General features: G+C 38.4%; 1 protein-coding gene across 2 annotated transcripts; it reads right to left on the reverse strand.

Annotated features, from left to right (window-relative positions):
• Nucleotides 1-1,218: 1,218 nt before the first annotated feature.
• DNAJC15 (DnaJ heat shock protein family (Hsp40) member C15) lies at nt 1,219-21,645 on the reverse strand. 2 transcript variants are annotated; one of them, XM_053971168.1, is made up of 6 exons: nt 21,525-21,645; nt 15,062-15,113; nt 13,586-13,659; nt 6,719-6,795; nt 4,776-4,846; nt 1,219-1,690 (listed from the first exon to the last, which is right to left on the reverse strand). In XM_053971168.1, exons 1-6 carry the CDS (start codon nt 21,624-21,626, stop codon nt 1,620-1,622), a joined length of 447 nt encoding a protein of 148 aa, XP_053827143.1. In that variant the 5' UTR covers nt 21,627-21,645; the 3' UTR covers nt 1,219-1,619. The 2 variants fall into 2 exon arrangements, with proteins under 2 accessions (XP_053827143.1, XP_053827145.1); XM_053971170.1 differs by lacking the exon at nt 21,525-21,645 and adding an exon at nt 21,151-21,223.
• Between the last annotated feature and the right edge of the window lie 1,921 nt (nt 21,646-23,566).

Raw genomic sequence — 23,566 nt, forward strand, 5'->3', positions numbered from 1 at the left:
AACAAAGTCTCTAAAGTATGTAGGATTTTTATTTTCTTTTAAGGTCAACTTAAAATGTTTAATCTCCCTTTAAAGAAAGTAAAGGAATTGTAACAAAGTGTGAGGAACCTGATAAAAAGAAAAATCATACTTTTTCTTCCTGCAAGGAAAAATCCACATAATCTGAACATCCACCACTGGATGAACTACAAATGCATGTTCTGGTGAATAAATAATTAAAGCATCCAACCTCATATTAACTGCTCTTAGTCACTTACCTCTGGCTAAATAACCTAGAAAATGGAGTATCTAAATTTTGTATTTGTAGTACTTCTAATGATAGAAGCTGTTTATTGTACCTCTAATGATAGAGCTTGAATGGACACTAGAGATTTTTCAGTCTGGCACTGAATGCACTAGACTGTCTGTGCTTAGGAGATTTAGTTCAACTTAGTGGTAGTAATCTGCAGCAGCCAAGTGCCACAAGTAGCACCTACCCTGAGCTGTCGATTAAAATTTGTTCTCTCTAAAGTCTGGGATCCATGACTTCAGGACTCCCCAGAGTCAGATTTCTAGGATGCTTCCAAAAGAGGGAGGTATGTATGCTCTGGGATATGAAGCATAATGCAGAAATGTGAGCATTACTGAAGAACTAACCCAGGAAGTGCTCCTGGAGCCATGTGCAAAGCAGGTACTCCTGTTTGTTCCCTGCTGTATCAGTTCTACAACAGGCTCACACAACTCAGCTAACCTAGAGAAGCAGCAGCCTGGAAAATCCATCTAAACCATGCCACATGGACCTACCTTCTTCAATCCCACTGCCATGAAAACCCCTGCAGAAAACCCCATGTTTTCCGCAACTGCTAGAGATTAAACATACTCTGTGACTTGAAGTAAAAGCATGTCTAAATAATTACCTGTCAACTTCAGAGATCCTTTAATATGTAAAAGAAGTAACCAAACCCAAGAATCCTCCTTCATAGCTCCAAGCCCCAAAACATACCTAGTGAAAGCTGCTGTCTGTTCCATCAGTCATTTTGTCCTGAGCTGCAGCTCTCTAACTGCACCCATGAACAAACCCCACTACTTCACAAATGAACAGACTCAAGCGTAAGGTGGTGCTGAAAACTTGCCAAATGGGGTCTGTCATATTTCCTGTGACTCACTGCACTGTCACAGATTTTATGGTGACCCTAGAAGATAGGGCTGTTTCTTTACTAATGAAGAAACAACCCTATATTAAAGACTGTTTTTAAATTTTTATTTTAAAAGATCCAAAATTTAACAAAAGAAACAAAAAAGTACTTCTGAAAAAACCACAGTTAAAAGAACTTTTTCAAGCTTGTAAGGGATTATAATTCAGTAAGAATACACTAAAACTGGGACAGAACCATAGAACATCTTGAGTTGGAAGGAACCCCTAAGGATCATCACTCCAACTCCCTGCTCCTTGCAGGGGCATAACTGTACATAACTTTACATAACTGTAAAAGATTTCAGTTTGCTTTTAAATAATCTTAACATCTTAATTATGACAATAAATATGAACAATCAGTGTTAAGAAACTGTGCAGAACAAGCAGACATGAAAGTTATTGCACAATGTATCTGCTGAATGTCCTATGACCAAGGTTTCAGGTTTCAGTTTTTGGCACTGGATTCCAACAAGTCCTTTGCTTCATTTATTTTTGTTGCTAAGTAAGGTGATCCACCTGAGAAGAGAAAGGAAAAAGAATACTGTTTACACATTAGTATTAAGTACCAAACTACCTCACTTGCAGCTTCTCTTTATTACTCACTTTTATTAGCTCTTTCCTACACAGATCCTTTTGATACAAATGACATTGATAAGAAGTAAACTAATAGATAAGGAAACATGAGAAATGTAATCAAAACTGAAATCACTGTAGAATAACACAGAACAACTTGTCTCAGAGAGAAGACTGAAATCTGAAATCAGTTTACATCCTGTGATTTAGATCTGCAGTGGGATGCTACTGCAAATGCATGCAAGGTCAGCTGTCCTGAACATTCACTCAAACCTAACAGCAATTACTTCCACTCATACTAAAAACTGAGAGGTAAAATTTTAAAATAACTTTGACAAAGAATTACTGTGCAAGCATCTCCTGTGTAAGATGCCCACAGTTACCAGCCAGAAACCACCACATTAAAGCTATTTAAACATGGTACGCCTTCTAACTCCTAGTGCTGAACATGGCCATTGCTCTACGCTCCATCTAACCATCTGATTACAGTTCAGCAGTCTTTTTGTATCTGGGGTTTTTTCACTCTCCCCTCGAGTGCCAACCATCTGCCCACAGTCACCAAAAACAACACTGCAAGGTCTGTATCAGTAACTTACCACTTACTATAATACACCTATATTTTTATGTGAAAATGTGATTCCAGCAGTACTGTGCACTGCATAGCCTTTTCCAAAGCATTTGTTCAACCTTATTTTTTTCATTCACCATTTGCTTCATTCTATTTATCAGAAAAAACAATGGCAGAAGAAACATGCAGACCTACTTGTGGAAACATACAAATAAAAAGGTGAGGATTGCTTAAAGACTTCTTTACGTCATTGCTGCAGGAATCCAAATCAGTATAAAGTAATTTCACAGTGTAGTAGAACAACCAAAAAAAAAAAAAAATTAAGTTCTTTTTCATGGTTTGGTCTTGTTTGAGTGTTTTAGTTCTAATAAGTAAGCCACACTGGAGGAAAGTGAGGCAGGGCAATGGATGCGTAATGAATTGGCTATTGAAAAAAGAATTTATTTTTTTCTTTTTTTAAATCAAGTAGCTTTGTAGCAAGGAATAGGATTGCTACATTGTTTCCTTCACAGAGTAGATAAGAGGATCAAACAAACAGTAAAGACTAAAACTTGCAATGAACAATGTATTCCAAGTAATTTCTAAATGTGCATTGATTTTCTACATGTCTAGAATAGAGCATCTTAAAGTAAATTCAAATCTGTTGGAAGTGTTTTCACTACATTTACATCCTTAAGTGCTGTATTAATTTTGTAGCCCTCCAATGAGAGGAAATTCAATCTCATGATTGCCTAAGTGTTTGTTTATAATTAAGGCAAGTCCAAAAGGTTTCTCTCTTCCTTTTTTTTTCCTGTGAGGAAATGTTCTTTCATAAATTTGTAACTGATAACATACAATGTATCAATATAAAAACACTTTAAAACTGAACTGTAAAGATTAATAACCAACCATTTCAGTAGTACTCTCTGGGGATGTTTTTATGCAGATTTCTATGTATTTCTTATTTATTTCTAATATTTCTCTCTCCAACAGTTTGGATCTCAGAACATATGTAACTTAAAATCTGCAATTACTGCTCTTTCTTCTATCAACTCCAGGTGGTAAAGTATTATTTTGAAATTACATTATACCATTGAATATTATTTTTAAATGAACATCTGTGCTACCCACAGCCAGAAGTGATCTATACACAAGCAAACAAGCCTCTCTGTGATGCCACATGTTCAAGATTTCTCCAGGCCCTCACTCTGCAGCTGAAAATATTAAGGTTTTTTTCTACAGCCATGCCAGAAGAGCTTCAGGGGCATTGAGAAGCACAAATCCCTACAACTGGTGCTCCCACTGAGAAAACGCTCTGTGTCTCACTATCACACAGGAGGGCTCACTACATCCATCCAAACCTACACTGTGCCCAGCTGCAGGGATATTAAAACTCTAAGAGTGCAGCATTAAAATCTTTGTTAGGGTTGTTAGGATCTTCCTAACAGGAAGCATCTCTTCACATGCACTCAATATCCTCACGGAGAGTCACAATTCTCTCTCTGGCTCACGTGTCCACATACTGCTACTACAAACTTAGAAGTTCATTATTAATAAAACAACCTAATAGGGACTCTGGTGGTTAAGAGAATTTTGACCACTGTAATATATTAGAAATTAAGAAGAGAATTTCCTTTCTAGGTCTGTGCAACTTATACATTACAAAAAGAGTAAAAAATGAAAGTTTGAAATCAAACAAGCAGGACAGCTTTTAAACTAAACTGAGGGATGAAGAGAGAAAAGCATCAACCAAACACTTCCCACAGCCAGTGGACACACTTTTTCATTTTCTTAAAACAGGGTGCTGGTAGGGAGCCTGTAATTCTGTCAAAAAGATATAAAAACCCTCTGATTTCCCCTTTTGACTTCTGAAATACAGTGCAACTCTTCACCATCTGTTATTTTAAAGCAGAGACAGCAATGAACATATGGGCTTTCTTTCTCAACCAGCTGTAGTATAGTTAAAGTTATAATAATAGCCTTTCTCTAAGATAAATTTACATTAAAAACCTGGCCAGTAAAGCAACAGTGCCCAGCTTTACATTATTTCCAAGTGAATTCCATAAAGTCTGAAATTCACCGATGACGTACTTAATAACTGCAAAACATTTCCCCACCTAAAATTACTTTCGTGCATGCAACTGGTCCATCACAGTTCAAAACAGGAACTTTAGTTTAATGTAACATTTTTATAGCTTATTTTTCCATATTTTTCAAGAAGCTTTTGCGAAGTGTGGAAAACTGGTCCCTGAGCTCATAGTCTTAACTGAAGCAGCACAAGTACAGAAAACAACTTTAAATAAAAATGAGTAAAATCAGTTCATAAAGCTCAGTTTATCTGAGAGGACACACAGAAGCTCAAGTCAATAAACAACAAACGTTTGCACTCAATGTGGTTATTTACAAAGTCAGAAAACTTAAAGGATCTCATTTAAGCCTCTTCCTTTCCAGTCCTAGTTAAGAAAAGTAATAATTATTTACCTTTATCAGGATGATTCAAAATCATGATTTTCCTATGCGCTGTTCTGATTTTGTCCTTGCCAGCAGATGGACTGCAAAAACAAATTGAAGTGCTTACAAGAAATGCCAGAGCACTCAGGCTAAAAATTAACAGTTTATACTGGCTTCAAAAATAATTGAAATTTGAGATTTTCACCATCTTGTGGACAAAACATAAAACTGCATCTCTGAGGAAGCAACAACAACAAAGGCACGTAAGGCAAAGAGAATGACATTTTTCAAAAGCCTGTGTATGTGACACATACAAGTATCTTTCAGGTTTTTGTAGAATGTAATGCATCCACTCATTTAAAATAAAAAATTTGAGGGGGGAAAAAATAGGATAGCGCCAGCAGTTCTAGGGTATATCTGGTTAGTTATTCTAGCATTAAATGCAGAAAACAAAATTTTTCCTCCAAGAAAATAAATATTTTTATGACCAGTGACAAAACAACAAATATTTAATATTATCACATTTTGTTCTACTGTAAATATTTTTATAGCAGCTATAAATATTTTTTCTTTCTGCTGAGGCCTGAAAAAAATGCCTGTATGTGTTATTTTTGCAAAGCTGTTCAATGTGTTACATTCAGGGACACGTTGATTTACAGGTGCTACCTACATAATATTGTTTACTTCAATGACATACATAAAATATGTATTTGGCCTAAATTAAATACAAAATATGTACCTTACCATACAAATAACCACTTAAGGATGCAGTATGCCAACACAGTAAAACTCTTGTACGTGAAAGGACAGTTTGAATGGTTCAGTTTTTTATAATTTGTTAGTATGCAGAAATGAATCAGTGTTTTCCACTTCAGGTGACTTCTTAATCAGTGATGATTCAATTAATTAATCTTTCTGTAGATACAGCTTGAATGCAAGGTATCAGCCCAACTAAATTACCGAGGTAAACAACCTCTCTAATTATTATTCTGTCACAGTGAAATTAGAGTATGTTGCAAAAATAGTTCACAGAACTGCGTAAGAAAAGAATACTTCAATTGAACAGAAAGTAACCTAGAAAGTAAGAAACAGAGGGTGAAAGGTCTTGGATTATACAGATACAAAACTGAAATGATTTATCACACAACTACAAATATATATATATAAATAACAATCATCTATATTTTGATTTGTAAAGCTGTTTTTAATACTAAAAAGGAAAGCTGCTATACCACATTTAGAACATCAGATGGCCAAACCGTAGCTGAGGAAAAGTGGCAATTGCATATTACAGAAGAACATGCAGGTCTGCTCAAGGAGCAACTGTGAAAACAGGGGTTTACTCCAAATTTGCTTAGTTTATGAGCTATTGTTTATCCAACAATGGGCTCTAAAGATTCTTTATCACTAGGAAAAAAATATATATTGCCAAAATCACATTTTCCTTGACTCACAATCTGACTCACACCAACATCGTGCTGCCTTCTAACATCACCCACTGGCCAAGAAGTCTATCACTGTGGTGGGAACAGCTGATATGCTGGAGGGCAGGGCTGACATTCAGAGGCACCTTGAGAGACTGCAGGAAGGGGCTGACAGGAACCCTTCACAAGTTCCACAAGGATGGGTGCAGAGCCTGGTACTTGGGATGAAGTCTCCCTTGCAATGCTAGAGGCTAGGAAATGCCTGGGTGGGGAGTGGCTCTGCTGAAAGGGACCCAGGGCACAGCAAGAACAATTCTCCACTGCAGTATGTTATCATGCTTTCAATCCAAACAAAAGTCACATTTTTTTCTGAGCACGTTATTGTTTGCTTTTTAGTTTAAGCAGAGTACTAGAATAATTTATAAGCCATTAGAAGTCTTCTACAAAAGAAAGTTATGGTTTTGGCAAGAGTATTCCACATTCTTGCAACATGCATCTGCTTCATTCAGTACTTGCTGAAGTACAAACATATTGATGCAACACACCTACCTTACACCTAAAATAAGACTTGCTTCTCGCCTACTCATTTTCTGCTCAAATCCTCCTTTATAGTATGATGAAATACTCTAAAAAGAAGAAAGGGAAAAAAAGCAATAATTAGTTCATGTACAAGGTGCCAGGAACTAAACTGTAGTTATATGACCTCATTCAAAGGATTACATTAATCTATAATTTATTTCGAAAGCATGGAATGCCTGGAAACCAGATAATATGAAAGGATAACACATAAAAAAACAACTTGTACATACAAGCATAGGATGGTACAGTGCATTCGTTGGGGAGGGCATGGGAGGGAAAGTAGGAAAATTGCTGAGAACAGCACTGGTACCATCACAATGACAAATGCCAAAAGTGACAATACTTTGGCATCCATGGATGTTAGGGACAATCACTCCAGATATTTGTACAAAGCAAGTTGATAAAAAACCCCAACAGAAATAAGAAGAGGTTTGATGTGAAGGAATGTTACTTCAAAAAAGTGTATCATGAGTTCTTTGAAGGAATTCTGAGAAAGAAACAAGAAAAAAAAAAGAAAAATAAGAAACAAGAAAAATAAACAGAAAGAAACAAGAAAAAAAAAAAGAAGGCTTAGCATCAAGCTACAACCTCTATTTCAGGAAACCACTGAGCAGGAGAACACTGGAAAATAGTGAAGTATATAGGGAAATCCTAAACCTTTACATCCTTCCTTCAAAACCAATGACTGACAACTATTAGATACAGGATTTGGGGTCAATTTTTTTAAACTCATTGTCATATGAAACTTCACCCACTGTTTTAAGAAGGGAAGAAAAAACAGTGGGAAAAGAACATTAAAAAGGAGATGGAAATGAGAGCAGATCATTACAGCTACTGTCATAGAGAATGGGTTGAAAGTATATTTGTCAACCAAAAATCTATTTTAAATTATGAAAAAAACCTATGGAACCATCACTGATGGTTAGCAGTATTCACAATGTGAATGTTTCTCTAAGTCCCAGAGGTAGCAGATGTAGCTCCAAGCCTTGGGAGACTGGCACACAGAAATCATTCAACAAGACTAAAGTCTTTTCCTCAATGCAAAACCTATCAATTGGGGAAAAATAAGCTTCTTTTGTTGCTATCAAAGAGATGTCTGGCCTGAGAGCTGAGACTATTTTTAAGTATTCCCTTTACCCCCAAGTAAAATGTGCCTGGCCCTTGAAAAAACACTCTTCTCACTAAATAAAGCCATTCATATTAAGTGAGAATTTTGCCTTATGTCTACACAAGCTCTCTTATATAATTTCAAAACCATTATATAGCATTTAAAGGGCTCTGTCTATGATTTTTAAGCAAAGCCTTTAAGCTTAGAGAGATATTCACCCAAAAGCATGGTTCAGAAATACTTCACCTATTGCTACCATAAAGTCACATGCAACCACAGAAGAGATATTTTTAATGTGCTGTTATGGTCTAAAATGAATTTCATCTTACTTCTTCCCATCTCAAACCATGAACAAAGTAACCACTACTGTAACACTACAGGTATCAAAGCTGAAGGAACTGTGGACATGCCATGCCAACAATAAGAATCTGTGGAGGAGCCACTTCTGTAACTACAGAGTAACACAAACCAGGTCTGGAATAGTGCACATGGACAGGTTAGAGGGTGCAACACTAAGGGAACACACAGCGCTTCTCTGGTTCTCTGAAGGGAAATGTCAATAATTTAATGGCCAACAGGTAACACCCTTGAAGAGCAGAACTGCACAGAAGTTTGCAACAATACCAACAATTACTACAAGCAAAAGAGAAAAGCATACTTTAATGTTGTCTGAAAGTTCTTCCAGAAACATTTGCTCCCAAAGCAGTCTAGGTGCAGATGGCTTCCTGAATTCTTCTCTGCCCTTCAACTTTGACATACAACTCTAATGCAGGAGAACACTAGCTTGCTATTAATGTAGAGAAGAGCAACATTTGAATTTAACACAGCTTGTCTCTGTTCTTGGTAGATTTCATCTAAAACACTATTTAAAATGAGAGACTACGGAGGAATAGCTGCAAGTTTACATTCAGAAATATTTTTTCATGTTTTTAAAGCCTACTTCCTTGACACTGTTCTAACGTTAGGAAGCCTTGGTTCACCTCCAAGAGGAATGAAAAAATAAATTCGGTAGCCTGTTCTTTCACACACAAACAGTGTGTTGAATTGGTTTCCACGAAAAAATATTTTCTTCTCGTAAGTGAAGGATGTAGAAACAATAAGCAATGTTCAAATTAAGATCTCCATCCTAAGCAGAATTTTAAAAAAAATGAAATGACACATAAAAGCATTTTTCCTGTTGGTTAGAGAAAAGAGGAAAAAACACTGAGACTTCATTTTAGGCAACACGTAGGCAAATTTCTAGTTCCCTAATGAAAGCACTTTTGCATGCTACTCAAACTAAAATATTTTTTTCCTAGTTGTAAATACTAAGTAATGGCTGGAAAGATATTTTTCTGTTATGAGAACTCCTTGATGAGCAGGCAGTTCTAGACACTTGATTATTTATTAGCTCCAGCGATTGCAAAGAAAATTTTGTACTGGAAAAAATCATTGAAATGAGCTTTTCATTCCTTTGTACTATTTGGGGGAAGGGGAGGAGGTATAATTTAATTTACTTTATTTCCTTGCACATTATTACTGTTTAGCAATTTATGTAAGTCCTCCTTTCTGAATAAATGCTATTAATAGGTTTGGGGCATAGGGAGGGACAGAAAATGGCTGCACTTGCTTTGCAAACATCTGCTCAGTCTTGCAAATCTTCACAAAAGCAACCAGATAAGAAAAGCCAATGCATAGGGACCATGACATCTTCAAGATACCTTTTCTTTCATAGTACAGAGAAATCATAATCACTGTTTCCATGCCAGTTAAGAGTGAAAACACCAAAATTGAGACCATACATTACATTACATGGAGTAGTGATTTTTTCTGAAAACTGTATGTTGCTGTTCAGGACCAATACAGTCCTCCACCGAAAAGGGAACAAACATCAGAGGAAGAATAACCAAACACAAAAAACCAACTATAACCACAAACTACTAGAAGCAGTGATATAATATACAATATTGGTAATATCAACTTTAACTTCCTTAACTTTAGTTAGAAAAGAAATCTTATAAAATGGACTGCATTGTTCCCTGGAAACTTTTGTTTTCAATTAAGGACAAGGGAGATGGTTGCTACCCTTACCTCTCAACTCAGAACTCCATGAGTCTGAGCAGAATCACATCCAATAAGGGAAATACAGTGAGAAAACTTATGATGTGCTACAGAAGACATAATTTTCTTATGGAACACAGAGTTTCATGATTGTGGGATTTGAGTATTTTGATAGTTCATTTGGCCTAGAATTTCTGTTTCTGTCTTCAGTATCGTCTATCTATCTGTCTTTCAATCCTCAACATCATTGATTCCACAAAGAAAGCTAATGAATGCTACTGAAATACTTGCTTATTTATTTCACACATTAAGGAAATACTAATAGTATAACTAATGGCATTAATTCTTAGGAAGAAAAGCCAAATGACTACTTAGAGCTGTGCACCTTCTAGTGGCAACATTCTTCTCACTACACACAGAAACAAAACAGTGCCACTGACACCAGTGACAAAACTACTAAAAACTACTGAACTACTAAAAAACCATTTCTGTGGGAGCAAGCATAGAGTCTATCACAACCAACCACTCTGCCACAGGTGACAGAGAACCAGCCCCTGCTGAAGGAACCTTCTCCTGACTCAGTTTCCTGATAAACTGCACTAAGAAAACCCTGTATCCGTCCTGCCAGCTCTAAGACACTCCAGAAAACCTGTTTGGCCACTGGGGACTCAGAATTGTTTGCATTTTGAAAACTGATGGGTGCTTTTGATTATTTTTGTCATTTTGTATTGATTCAGTTGATCCTTCAGAGAAGCCTTCTTAGTAATATCAAAATGGGGAGTTGTGGGGACCCTGGGTTAGGGAGACTTGTCACAGAGAGGAAATGACAATGTCTCCTCTAGTGTCTTTCTCAACCGAAAGAAAGATGGTAGAAAACTTCAAGACTAAATGACAGAAGCATTTACAAATACATATTCTTAAATATGAAGTAACTGTCTTAAATGAGATGTAAAAATTCAGAATAAAGCTTTTACTTGCCTCTGCTTACTATTTCTGACGAAAAGATGAGTGCAGTTGTTGACTGTACATATTACTTATTTACGAAAGTAAATAGGAAGTGTAAAATCCACAAGATACAGCAAGTAGCATTTTAAATGATCACTTCATAATTGCTCAGCTTGACCTTTCTCAAGGCATTTATTAGTGAGCAGACTGAAAGAATAAAGAGCATCTGTATTACCTTGTGTGATTGGGAGGGACCAACATCAACTGTTATTTCTACTGCAAACAGAGCAGGGGATGCATTGTAAATGGAGGAGGAAGAGCAGGGGCTTACAGAGGGAGGCAGCTAGCTTTTAAACAGTCAGCTGTTCACATTGACTCTCAAGAAAAAGAAGACCATAAGGGAAACGAAGGTTTCATTCTAGAAAGCTAGAATAAGCACTGAAAATTATAGTGACCAAGTTAGGTGCCTTCACCATAGAAACCCAGCAAAGTAACACTGAGCCCAGACACTGAAGGTCATGAGATGTTTTCTTCAGTAATCAAGGGTAGAAGTACTAACTGCTTGGTAACCTTTGTCAGTACAGTGTAACGGACAATAAGCTGTCAAGAAACATGATGAAAGTGCTAATTAACAAATTATACTCAGCACCTTCATATTCCACAAAGTCACGTAAAACTACTAAAATAAGCAGTTTGGAGAATAAGCACTTATATAGAACCTTAGCATTTAATCTTTTCTCTATTGTTTCAAAGAAAATAATAAGAAAGTAGTAGCAGTAGAGTAATAAAAATCTTGGCTAAGAATTATATAAGGATCTTCAATTTGGACCATGGTTGTAGAAGTAAAGTATTATCACTATCCTCGCACAAATATAAAGCCAGCAAATATACACAGTAAATGGCAAACAGGAAGAGTTTTTACTGTCTCCAGTAGATCTCTTCTTACACTGAAAACTTGTACTTTCAAGTTCAGAAATAGAATAGCAGAAGAGATACTGTACCGGAAATCAACACACAATTCTGGGCAGAAAGGCAGGATGTGAAAGCAGACAGAGGATACTGCTCCAGGGACTAGGAACACTTAGAATGCAGAAGGTCCTGGTTCGCTCTTTATGGTTGCTCATGAATTCTGCAGGACTCAAAGTCACTGTGGTAAAAATGAGATAGGTCTGTAATGAGCTTGGCTCAGTCAGTATTGAGTGGTGCAGTTTCCTAGGAACAGACACCTCTCCATGCAGTAGCATGTCACATTTCAATGTGTTAAAAAGAGTCACTGCATGCTTTCTTATGTGAATGTATCTGAATTTAGATTTTCTAGCCTATATCTACAAATGGATAGAAAAAGAATGGCTGGAGTAAAACTGCTAGGGAGGGAGGGAGGGAGGGTGAAGACTGAAGCACTCCATACTCTGAAGCTACATGTACTGCTAGCTACATGTAGCAAGTCTGCAAGTCAGCCTGTATCTGTATCATGTGAAAGCAATTTAATTCACAGTCCCCTCTGTTGTTTTGGCAAGCAATATGGGAATATCTCAAAAGTTTTTTTTTTGAAATAGGAAAAAAAAAATTGACAGTGGTCTCACAACAGCAATGCAATAAGAGCGACAGACAGCAAAGAAAAGTTTTCCAGGAGCACCGTTTCTGGCTCAAACACATGGCAAGCAAACACAAATGTGGACCAGCCCCAAGAGGACAGTGGAATCTCCTACCCAGGAAGCTTGCCTTGATCAAGCTTGCACCTTCAGCACAGGAACACCAAGCATGGATGGCAAATGAATTTGGACCACAGTGTCTGTCTAGACAGGCTCTGTGCTGCAACTGGCCTAACATTGGTAGGAACAATATAATGTTTTTTAAAAACCTACCTTTAGTATATTTTTCAGGAAATAATAATCTGCAACAACTACTCCCTGAATATGCTCACCCATCAGCACCATGAAAGGAATAACATTCTTTTGCTGTGGGTAACTGTACACAGACTATGAACTCTGAAGGAACACACTGCTACAAGCAGACATCTATCTCACTGGGAATTACTTCAAACAAACAGGAATGGAACACATGTATTTATTTACCAGAGGAAAACATAGCTACTGAAGCAGTAAGTAAATGCTCTCAAATATTCCCTGCATACGCATCCCACACAACACTCTACTTCTTGATTTTTTTACCTCATTATTGTATTTTTTAACCAGTAGGGCAAAACCAAAGAACAAAAAACCTGGTTAAAAGTTCAAATTAGCTGGGGAAGAAGAAAAAGAGAACTCATATGTTAACCAGCACACAAGCTCTCTGATCTCCATGGCAACCCATCCTAGAAGTTCATCAATTTGTCTTCTTGATTTTTAACACTGTATCTAAAAGACTAAATTCTTTCACTTTTAGCTGCTAGAAATGAAACTGCATGTCATCACTTTCCAATATTTAGGAATCAGTGACTTTCAAACAGCATACTTGAACAATTTATCTTTACACTTACTAGTAAAGGGTTCCAAAACAAGGAACATCAGTAGAAAAAACTGCAACTGTTTATCAAACTCATAAACATCTTTTGATACAGCTTTATCCATAGGGATTTAAAATGTAGAAGACAACATGCCAGAAGTTACACAGTAGGGAGCAGTCCTACCCTGAGAAAAAAATTAACTACCTGACACCTTACTGTATTTAACATAAAATGTCTCCTTTCTGAATACTTAAAATACAAAATTATAAATTTAGCATAAAGTAGTATCTAAACTTACAGAAGTTGAAATCCTCTTTGCTGCTTCTGTAATTGCCTGCTCCAATGGTTTCCAAACACGGAAAGCGTAACGACCTAAAAAAGATGGAGATTAAATTAAATATTCACTAAAATGCAATTAAACACCCCACAAACAAACTCCCAACTTATGTTGAGCAGTTTACAGTGGAAAGAATTTTGTTTTTAGAAAAACACAAACTGTTGAGAGAGGGAGAATTTTAGTATACTGCATCTAAAAATCTAGTCATGGTCTGCAAAGACCCATTGTGTTTACTCACTATTTAACTCACTAAATAAACAGATTCAAATACATTTCAATATGATAAATGAAGATATCTGCCTTGTGAACTTTAAGAAAAAGGGCAGTTTGAAACATTAGCTTTGGGTATACATTATTTATTAAATACTCTTCAAAGGTTAGTCTTCAAAAAAAGAAATCCATGTACTACACGTTTCTTGCTGTGATGGTGTATGCTTAATTACACACCTTGTAAATACTGCATTTTTAATTTTGTTAGAAAAAGACAATCTTCTGGGATTCAGAGCCATTCAACTCCCCACTAGCACTGAGTGTCTACAGCCAGGAATGATTAGAGGGATTCCTGTAAGGCTGTGCTCCCAGAAGAACAAAGCAGGTCTATCAACACCAGAATCAAGATTTATGCCATGTTACTGGAGGATTTTCCACCTAAATCCTCTCTCCCCAGTTACTGTTTTAACTATTCTTTAGCGATGTAACTTAATAATACACACAATGGAAAAACTACTTATAAAATGTGGCTCTGCTTCATTCAAATAGCATCTTGCATTCATTCTTACAACACTTATCATGTCTGTAAGTTTTAGCGATCTAAGCCTTTACGTATGGTAACACAGAAGTCAAAACCACATTAGAGGATCTCTGTTGAAATGTTGTGATGTACCATTACCTCACTCTTTTCTTAATGCTTTCTGTTAACCATTATTTAATGTTAAACTCATGCCCTGTCTTCAAACTAGAACCTATTTCTCAGAATAACAGTCTAGATGCAAAGAGTTCAGGTAATAAAAAATGTAGTATGGAAACAGTATGATAAATCACTAGTCACTAAAACCTTTTATATTCCTCTATTTCAATCTGTCGAGCATCACCTTCACATCACAGCATCTTGTTGCACTCTTCTGTACTAAAGGGCCTCTACACTGCAATATGTTATTAAGTAAATAAACTTTTCACCTTTCATTTTGCAGACAAAAAGCAGAGGGAGCATTTTAGCTGCTGTCCATGAAATTACATTCTCCAGCTTTCTCCACCTTTTTCAAAAAGAATTTTGGAATTTGTGACTTTGAAGGGACATGAACTACAAGTGGACACAATTTTCCATAGTACTCTCAAGCAACCTTTCCACTTGCCACTGTTTATACTCCTAAAAACTTCATCAACCCTTTCGGAAGGCGCAGCTCTCTAAGTGAGCGTTCCACCGGTCATTTACCTTACCTGCAAATGCAACAGCTGCAACGCCAAGTCCGAGTGCTATCATAGTCCTGGCCTAAAGCAGAGAAACAGGAATCAGAATATGTGAATTCTAATTTGATATATACACACCTTTTACTTTAACAAGGAGTATTTCTGATGTCTGATGTGGACATTTCATTTATAACTTACGAAAGCAATGAAAGTAAGTTCTGTATTCCATAGGCTACATTAGATTTTATAGTTCAGTCCCATTAACCCACACCAATGCATCAGGTTTAACTTGAACTACCCACTAGCAAATCCGTGCACACACACTGAAATCAGCTCACAGTATGCACTGATAAAAACACAAGGCACATAACTATACAGGATTACTTGAAATTACTTTTGCAGACTAGTTCAACACAATACGTAACAAACTATCAGTTTACTACAAAAACATGATGAACTAACTCAAAACTCCTATATCAGATGTACATATTTTCCTACACAGTGCTTGAAAAAGTCAGGCACTTCAAGAAGGATAAGTATTCCTGTGTTGATCAAGAAGCTGATGAAAGGTATGAAGTAAACCTTGAACCTGCCTTCTCACATGTTTGCAGAATTCAGGAAGGGTAACAAGCTCTCCACTTCTGAAAAGCCTCCATGCAATCTTTGAAACAAAGGAAATAGTCATCTTCAGTATTACCTGTCTTATCATATGACAGTTCAATAATGCCTTGAATTTCCCCTCGGGAAACCTCAGAAATCAGATTAGGTTTATCTTGAATTCAAAACATAATGACAGTGAAAATGCTTTTATCACCAGATTGTCTCTTCTATATATGACTTACTTTCACAATTATCCCATAACTGGTTTATACGTTTTATACAAGCAATTCTGGCAGAAGGACTTAAAGCTCCAACTTCAATGTGAATGCCATAGGAACAGGATCTGGAACCCAGATGCCTTTACCACTAAGATTTCTGGGGCTAAAATATTTTGGTTTTGATTGTACCCAACCTCATTTCTAGACTCTGGGAGAAGGGAAAAGAGTTCAGAAATACTGTTTTCAAAGCCTTCCTAGAGCTGGCTTAGTAGGACCCAGATCACAGGTTGTCAACTTGCCCAGTAACAGGCAGCTGCACAAGATGCAGGCGCTGCCCTCATGCCCAGTGGCTCCTACAGCTTTGGCTCTGAAGGTGAGAGGCTGTGACTTCAGCACTGAGCTCAGGACAGAAGAAGCCCCAGCCTCCACTGAGGTCACCGGTAGAAGCAGCTGTATTCCTCTGGATCTAGCATCCGAATGCTGCAGATTTTAACTAAGTACCTACCTCCCACCTACCTGTGGGGGAATTACTGCCTTAGATATTTGCCTGTATATTACATTTTAGTAATCTAACTCTTCCATTTCAATGTAGTCTTCACTCTCAATATTAGCATTCATTTCTGAATGTAAAAATAATGTAGTAGCTTTATGTTTGTTGTTCCTTTCAGTTCCACAAAATTTCCTCTCATCTTTTCCTCATGAAAAAGTTTAAGCATGTTATCTTAGATGGTAGATGATGTAAAATTGTGAAGCATACAGTTCATCTCCTCACTAAAATTATTTTCATTTCTTCTCACAAATCAGTTTTCCCAGACTCTCAATATTCAAACATTCAAAAAAATTCCTTCACTTAGACACAAACCACAAACAGCCACCTTACTGGAAATATCCTAACCCTATAGGAATTCTATATTATTCTGTCTTGTGGTTTTTGACCATGGATTAATATTCAAGAGTTTCCTTGACTTATTCAGACTGACAGCAAGAATCTTTTACTAAGTGGTTACAGTCAATTAAGAGCTCAACAATGTGTGAAATAGATCACACTGGCAAAAAAAAAACAAAAACAAAATTAACCTTCGATTGTCCAAATTAAGTTATACATCCTTTGCCACCAAAAAGGTGGTTTAAGTCAGCAGTTTATAAGACATGCAGGCTCCAACAAGGCATTAGCAGCAGACACCTCATCACAGGCAAGACCAAGCAGAGAGACCAGAATAATAAATAATACCAGGATTCTGTCAGTTCAGTGCAGAAGTAGCTTAAGTGTTTTTGCACAGTTATCTGGGAGAACAACGCAGAGACCCCTGAGGGCCTTTGACAGAGTCAGCCGTGTCCACTGGAATGCGTTAGTCCAATCTCAGTGGAAAGCACCAGCAGTCCAATCTCAGTGGAAAGCTACTGTTGCTGGGAGTACAGCAGGTAAAAACAAACCATGGCAGCAGGCCTTGAATAGCAGCAGGATGCAGGATCAAGGGGAAAATACAGACAAGACAGAAAACTTGGTAAAAGTGGAACAAAGCTCAAGCCAGAGAGGAATGAAAGACTGTCCACACATTTAAGTGAGGTACAGGCACCAGAAAATCTGAAAAATACTGGTTTATGGTAACTCACCTAATTTGCATTATGAGCACGTCAGAGAAAAGTCACTTGCCACGTATTAGCAAAGAAGTGATAATATGACTCACCAAAGCATCTTGAATGTTTGTTATGGTGTGAATGTATCCTAACTATACACATGTGATAAAGACGGAATTTGGATCAGTGTGAGATTGCAAGTTTGGCTTTTTCTTGACATGGACTGTCACAAAAGCAGTGGCAACTTCAAGTACTAACCAGTAAGTTCTTCAAGTCCAAGCTGACTTTTCCTTTTCCATGCTCTCTCAGCTCAGTTGAATATTTAAAAGAATCAGTCAAGGTTAGCCTGGTGCTTTGAAATGTAAAGTCCAAAGCTTTAATTAAATGCACTCCTTTCACGTCAATATTAAATGAAAGCACCTCGCTCTCTCTGTGGAAGGCAGCAGTTCATTTACAGCATGCTAATACAACTACCACCACGATCATTTTCGTCTCCTATTGCTTGAAATTGCATTTCATAAGGGATAAATAAATAAATACATACACACTGACTTTCAATTATGACAGAATTGACCTTCCCCCCCTCCAAAAATGCAGTTAAGAAACTTCCAAGATGTGGATTTTAAATGAAATCATTATGTTAAGATCCAAGAGGGAAAAATAAAGAAATAAAATATTAAAAACTAACATCTGTCCCTTTCTTTATTAAATGAATCAGCTCCCAAAGGTTAGTCATCAACCCCATGCTATTCTGCTGATCTCAGTATTTTAATTTTATTATGTAATTCAGTCTTCAGTAACAAACCCTGCTAAAGGAAACTAATGAAAAAGTTATGCTAAATCTGTAAAACCTGGATTTTCTTAATAATTTTCAGAAATTAGTATAAGAAAACACAAGCATTAGAAAGGCAACTGCAAGACCTGATTTACCTAAGCATTTGGCATACAAAAGAGCATAAAGCATATTAATTAATACACAGTATGTTAGAAAACAGAGAATTTCTGCTTATTCCTTTATTTAATTCTCCTGTAGCCTTAACTTTTTAGCAGAAGAAACAGGGGAGGATGAGATTATATTTTTGCAAATCCCCAATCCATGGTGCCCTTCTAACTTAAAATATTCAAAAAATAAAATTACATATGGATTTCTTAGCATTAGAGCTTCTTCTAAAAGTTAAACTCATAAACAAAAGGAGAATTTCAAATGCATCATTTTAAAACTTCAGCACAACACTCTTACATCTGACAATGGGCTGCAGATGCTAATGCTTTCCAAATGTTAAAACCTATCTGCCTGCATATGATTTGGATTTTATATTGGTTCTTCTACTACAAGTGGAATATCCTTCTCAGTCAAATGAAAAATATTTTGCTCTCCTCACTACTAAGTTTCACACATACAGCAGGAGTCCTACAGTCTTTCGCCTCAGAAAACTACAGTGAGCAGAACAGAATAAAAAGCACAGAGAAAATAGTAATTTGTTTTCATAGGCTGAATGTCATTTTGCAATTAATCCATGCTTAATCGTGGACCAGCAAAATAGGAAGTATGTACCGACATTCAACTAAATATACAAGCATAAATTGCTTAACTAAAAATTTTTAAGGTTTGGTTTGTTTGTTGCGGGTTTTTTTTTAGTTCTGTACACTGCTATGAAGTAGGATACACAAGTATATTAACTAAATGTACAAAAATATTTCTGAAAATAGATATTCCCTTAAATAAAAATTCTTGACTGGAAATATAAATGATTTTTGGTATGGAAGATAGAATAAGGCTTCTATTCCTCAGAAGAGCAGCTACAGTTTATTGGAATACCACTCTAGAGCAAACCACCTTACTAACACTATATGGAGGCAGAACCATTGTGAAGTGGGATTATATTATAAACTCTATGCAACCAATTTGATTTCATAATCTAGTATTCTCCCTCTAGTCTTAACATTCCTATGAAATTTAATTTGTTTTCCAACAGTGAATTAAAAGTAATTTCAGCTAGATGCTGTTCTCCATACTGACACAATTCTCATGTCATTTTGTGTCCTTTAATTTACAGCAACCTTTTGGTTTGTATATAAAGCTATGACTACAGTTCTGGATGGTTTTTCACAGGAAATTGAACCAGAGCAAGATTCACCAATAGAACAATTACCAAAAGGTATTCAAATCAATCTTCTTGAGTATGTACTAATTAACAAGGGCTCTGTGGGTGATCTTTGAGAACAGACTCCTCATGCTTCCACTGCTGCTCTTCCATTGCTCCAAATGCTTTTGTAAAACAACTACAAGAGTAAATGTGACCATGATCAAGTGACTTTCAGTCCTGGACTAAGGAATAAATTCCAATAGAAAACTGTAGACATCCACAGTTCAGTCCTCTAAAGACCCACCTCAGTCTCCAGACCTCGGTAAGAACGTGACAACACTCACAACAACAAAGCAAGCCATGCTAACTCCAAATGCAACTTTTATCCCACATGGGTAAGAAGGCCCAAAGACTCAACAAAATTCTAGGAATTCCCTGCCAGCATTCTACAGGGAGAATGGCCATGACAATGATGAGTTTTAGAGCCAGCTTCTTAAGATTACACACTTGCTGTCAAATACACAGAAGACTCTTCTGTGGGAAAAAAAAAAAAAAGTCCTAGACTGCAGTAACAATGAATAAATATCTTAGAGAACTGTGATTTTTAAAACTGTGTTTTAAAAAAAGTAGAAATACTGTAGCGACAGCTTCATATACACAATTAAGTTAGGCAAGTAAGACTTTTAAGCCATTTAAAAAATGTGAAAACTTCACCATCTGGGGCTTTAAGCCGTGTGTTTTTCCCAATTCTCTTTCCACTGGGAACTCACTGCTCCCTGAACTAGCTGAAGTGACCAGAACGAAGAAGTGGGATAAAGTCCCAGCATCCTTTCCTCTAGAGCTCGATACAGCACAGGAAACTGCCTCCACCCAGCCCTTCCCACATCACCAAGTACCAGATGAGAATTACTTTTCTGAAACAGAGCTCTACAAACCCTTCAACACTCAAACCCGTCTGTGGTAATAACATTTGCACAGTGGGTGCAAACGTGTCAGGTATCACCTTTTCATGGCAGGGAATAAAATCTTTGGCCTTGTTTGTGAGTACTGGGGCTGAAGCGTTCCCATGTACTCTGCTGTGGAATCCCAGCAGATAAGGGACTGATGTGTATGTTCCAAACACCCGCTGGCTGTGGAGCCAACCAAGGACTCTCAGTAGTGACAGAAAGAACTGCTGGGAATAACCAAGGATCGTCGGTATTAACACATCGTGGGAGAGAACAAGGTGTGGCTGGAGAAGGGCGCCATGCAGAGGCAGGGCAGTACTCTTCCTTGTTCCAGTTCCTGGGCTAAACACAGCACAGTACAGTGCAAGGATGAGGCCAAGAAGTGGGCACAGACTGCAGAGGGGGGGTCAAGACTATCAAAGACCCCCAAAGCCTTCCAGCCGGTTTCCAGAATTGCGCAGAAAGCGAGAATCCTGTCTTCTCGGCAGGGAACACCTATCCATAAAAAAAGTATCCCCAAGCACCCCCAGGACATTTCATCAGCTGGACCGAGGCTGGAACCAGGACTTGTGATCTCCTTTATTTTCTCTCGCTTTTCCTCTCTTTTTATTCTTCTTTAATTCACATCTTCTTTTCTCTCTTCCCTTTCACCCTACCCCTGTATCCAAAACCCGCCGCCCCGTGCTCACACAGTAGGTCAGAGCCAACATTTCCACGCCAACCGCGTAACGCGTTAAGAAAACTTCCCGACTGTGGACCCTCTGCCTTCCGTCGTTCCCTGGGACCACGAGCACTTACGAACCCCGGGTGCGCCCTCCCCTCACGGGCGGGAGGCCACGGCCGCTGCCCGCGCTGCAGCTGCACCCGCGGCACCGGGCCAAGGACCCTCTGCCCCCCCCAGCCTCCCCGCCCAGCCCGGAGGGGAGCGCAGAACGCCGGTCCCCGCAGCCCCGGCCCCCGCCCCGCTCACGCACGTCACCCTTCACACGTGTGAAGGCTCGGGGTGCAGACGGGGCACAGCGGCCTCAGGGCCCCGGGGGTGGGGGTCCCGCCGTGCGCTCACCAGCCCCCGGTCCAGCTCGGCTTGACCCTTGCCGGCGCCCGTAGGGGCCCGGGCGTACTCGGCGTAGCGCAGGCCCTCGGCGGAGGCCGCGGCACCCTCCATGATACCGCGAACAGGAGCGAACACTACCGGTCGGCCGGAGGGACAAACAGCGCGGCAGGACGGAGCGCGAAGAGCCTCCTCCCGCGCGGCTGAGGCAGGCGCGCCGCAACCCGGGAGAAGCGGGAAACGGAGCGATAAGGGATAATCAGTGCAGATATTAGGGATAATCAACGCATCAACAAATAGGATCAGCAGGGGGAAAAACATTCAGGCCACACGGAAATTATTCCGGCCCATCTTCAGAATACAGGATTTTTGAAAAGGGGGGGGGGGGGGTTGGGACGGAGGGCATATATGTAAAGGAAAGGATAAAGCATAATTAATCTGGGAAAAAAACCCGCTAAAATTTACATGCTTGCTTGCACCTCAGTTGATTCTCTATAGGTTTCACTGTGTTTATACTTTGATGCCTTGCAAATGCTGCCAGTTTGGATCGTAGTTCGCCCTTCTGGAAGCGCTTCTCATCTGATGCTTCCCCGTGCAGAAGTTGTCCGTGGCCCTTCGTTCCACACCACGATCAGTAAAATGCTCAGCCCTGTGTCCGTACAGAAGGGGAGCAGCTCTTCCCTTGTGCTGCTTTTCTTTCTCTCCCGCCTGGTAGGGCTGGCGATGGAATTGGATCAGCCGCGGGTTGCTGAGCGCTGTGACTGGACAAAAAGAATTACTCTCTTACCTGCTATTTCAGACGATTGCTCTTCTGAGCATCTCTTAAGTATCTTTTTAAAGTACCGTGGAGGTGAGCTGACCACATACAGCATTTCATTAACCTTAGAAAGATGTATAAATTTAACTTTCTACTGAACAGAAGTCATTGGAAGTTGCATGATGATCCATTCGTCAAGAAATGCATTCATTTTTACTTCTTCATTGGACATATAACATACAATCATGTATGATTAATTTTTTAAGCCTTCAGTGGAATTGGATTTCTTAGAAACTTAAAACTTACCTCAGAATCAATAAAAATGTCCCCAACTAATCTTTTTTTATTCATTTATTTGCAGATAACTGATACAGGATAGTATGTCACTACTTTCTTGATTAGCAAACCCAGCTTAAAAAACAATAAATTGAAAGTTTTGGAATTTAGGGTATCTTCTTCCTTTATAAGTATCAAATCCAGAAAACATCTGCCCTTGTCAGGTGCTTGATCCCCTTTGGAAGGAAATTATAATCTGTGAACTCAGGAAATATTTTATGTCATTGTAAGGATAGCAAAATTGGACTCTTAAAGACACTGGGTCATAATGTGGTCCATACAAATACATCCAGGCACACTCTGAGATGGAGAACAGTGCTCAAAACATCTTCATACCACCAGCCGCACTGCTGCTGCTGCTTTCTGGACAGAGAGCCCCAGGAAGCATATCGATTGCACAGAGCAAACCAGATAATCAACGGGAGGAAAATGTGTCTTCTGCCAGGAGTGAAACAGTGTAGTTTGTTTTCCTTGGAAGCCAGGAGGAGTGGAATGAAAGCAGCTGGGTCTTTGGTTATGGCTCTCTCTTGAAGCTCCTCTCAGCGTGGCACAACTGTGTGCTACGTTATGCACAGGATGGTGCTGGTAGAGACAATCTGTCCATTACTATTTAATTCAATCCTAAACACTGGTATGTTCCAGCAGATTGTCACTATTAATGTGTAGCAATGTTGTCCAGATTTGTTATGCCATTGAAGTTAATTGTCTGCATATTTTCCTATAAATTATTTCCCTAACCAGTCTCTGCTACACTATTCCATGTTGCAGTCAGGATCCATGCTGGCAAGAGTCTCTGTCAGGAATGAAGGAGAATCTAGAAATGGTTACCAGGTGAAATATTGTGAAATTGATAACAAGGATCCTGTATGTGTTTGGGGTTTTTACCACTGAGAATTTCCAAAGAACCTGTAAATGTAACACCCGATCAGTGAAATTAGAATGGCAGTGACCAAAGTTTCAC

This window comes from Vidua macroura, chromosome 2 (genome assembly GCF_024509145.1).
Source record: "Vidua macroura isolate BioBank_ID:100142 chromosome 2, ASM2450914v1, whole genome shotgun sequence".
Taxonomy (NCBI): domain Eukaryota; kingdom Metazoa; phylum Chordata; class Aves; order Passeriformes; family Viduidae; genus Vidua; species Vidua macroura.

Excerpts from the sequence above, each read along its gene's own strand:
- DNAJC15 (XM_053971168.1), bottom strand. The coding sequence starts at position 21,626 with ATGGAGGGTGCCGCGGCCTCCGCCGAGGGCCTGCGCTACGCCGAGTAC. Across the intron at positions 15,114-21,524 it reads CCGAGCTGGACCGGGGGCTG|GCCAGGACTATGATAGCACT; the intron begins GTGAGCGCACGG and ends TCTCTGCTTTAG. Across the intron at positions 6,796-13,585 it reads CAAAGAGGATTTCAACTTCT|AGTATTTCATCATACTATAA; the intron begins GTAAGTTTAGAT and ends TCTTCTTTTTAG.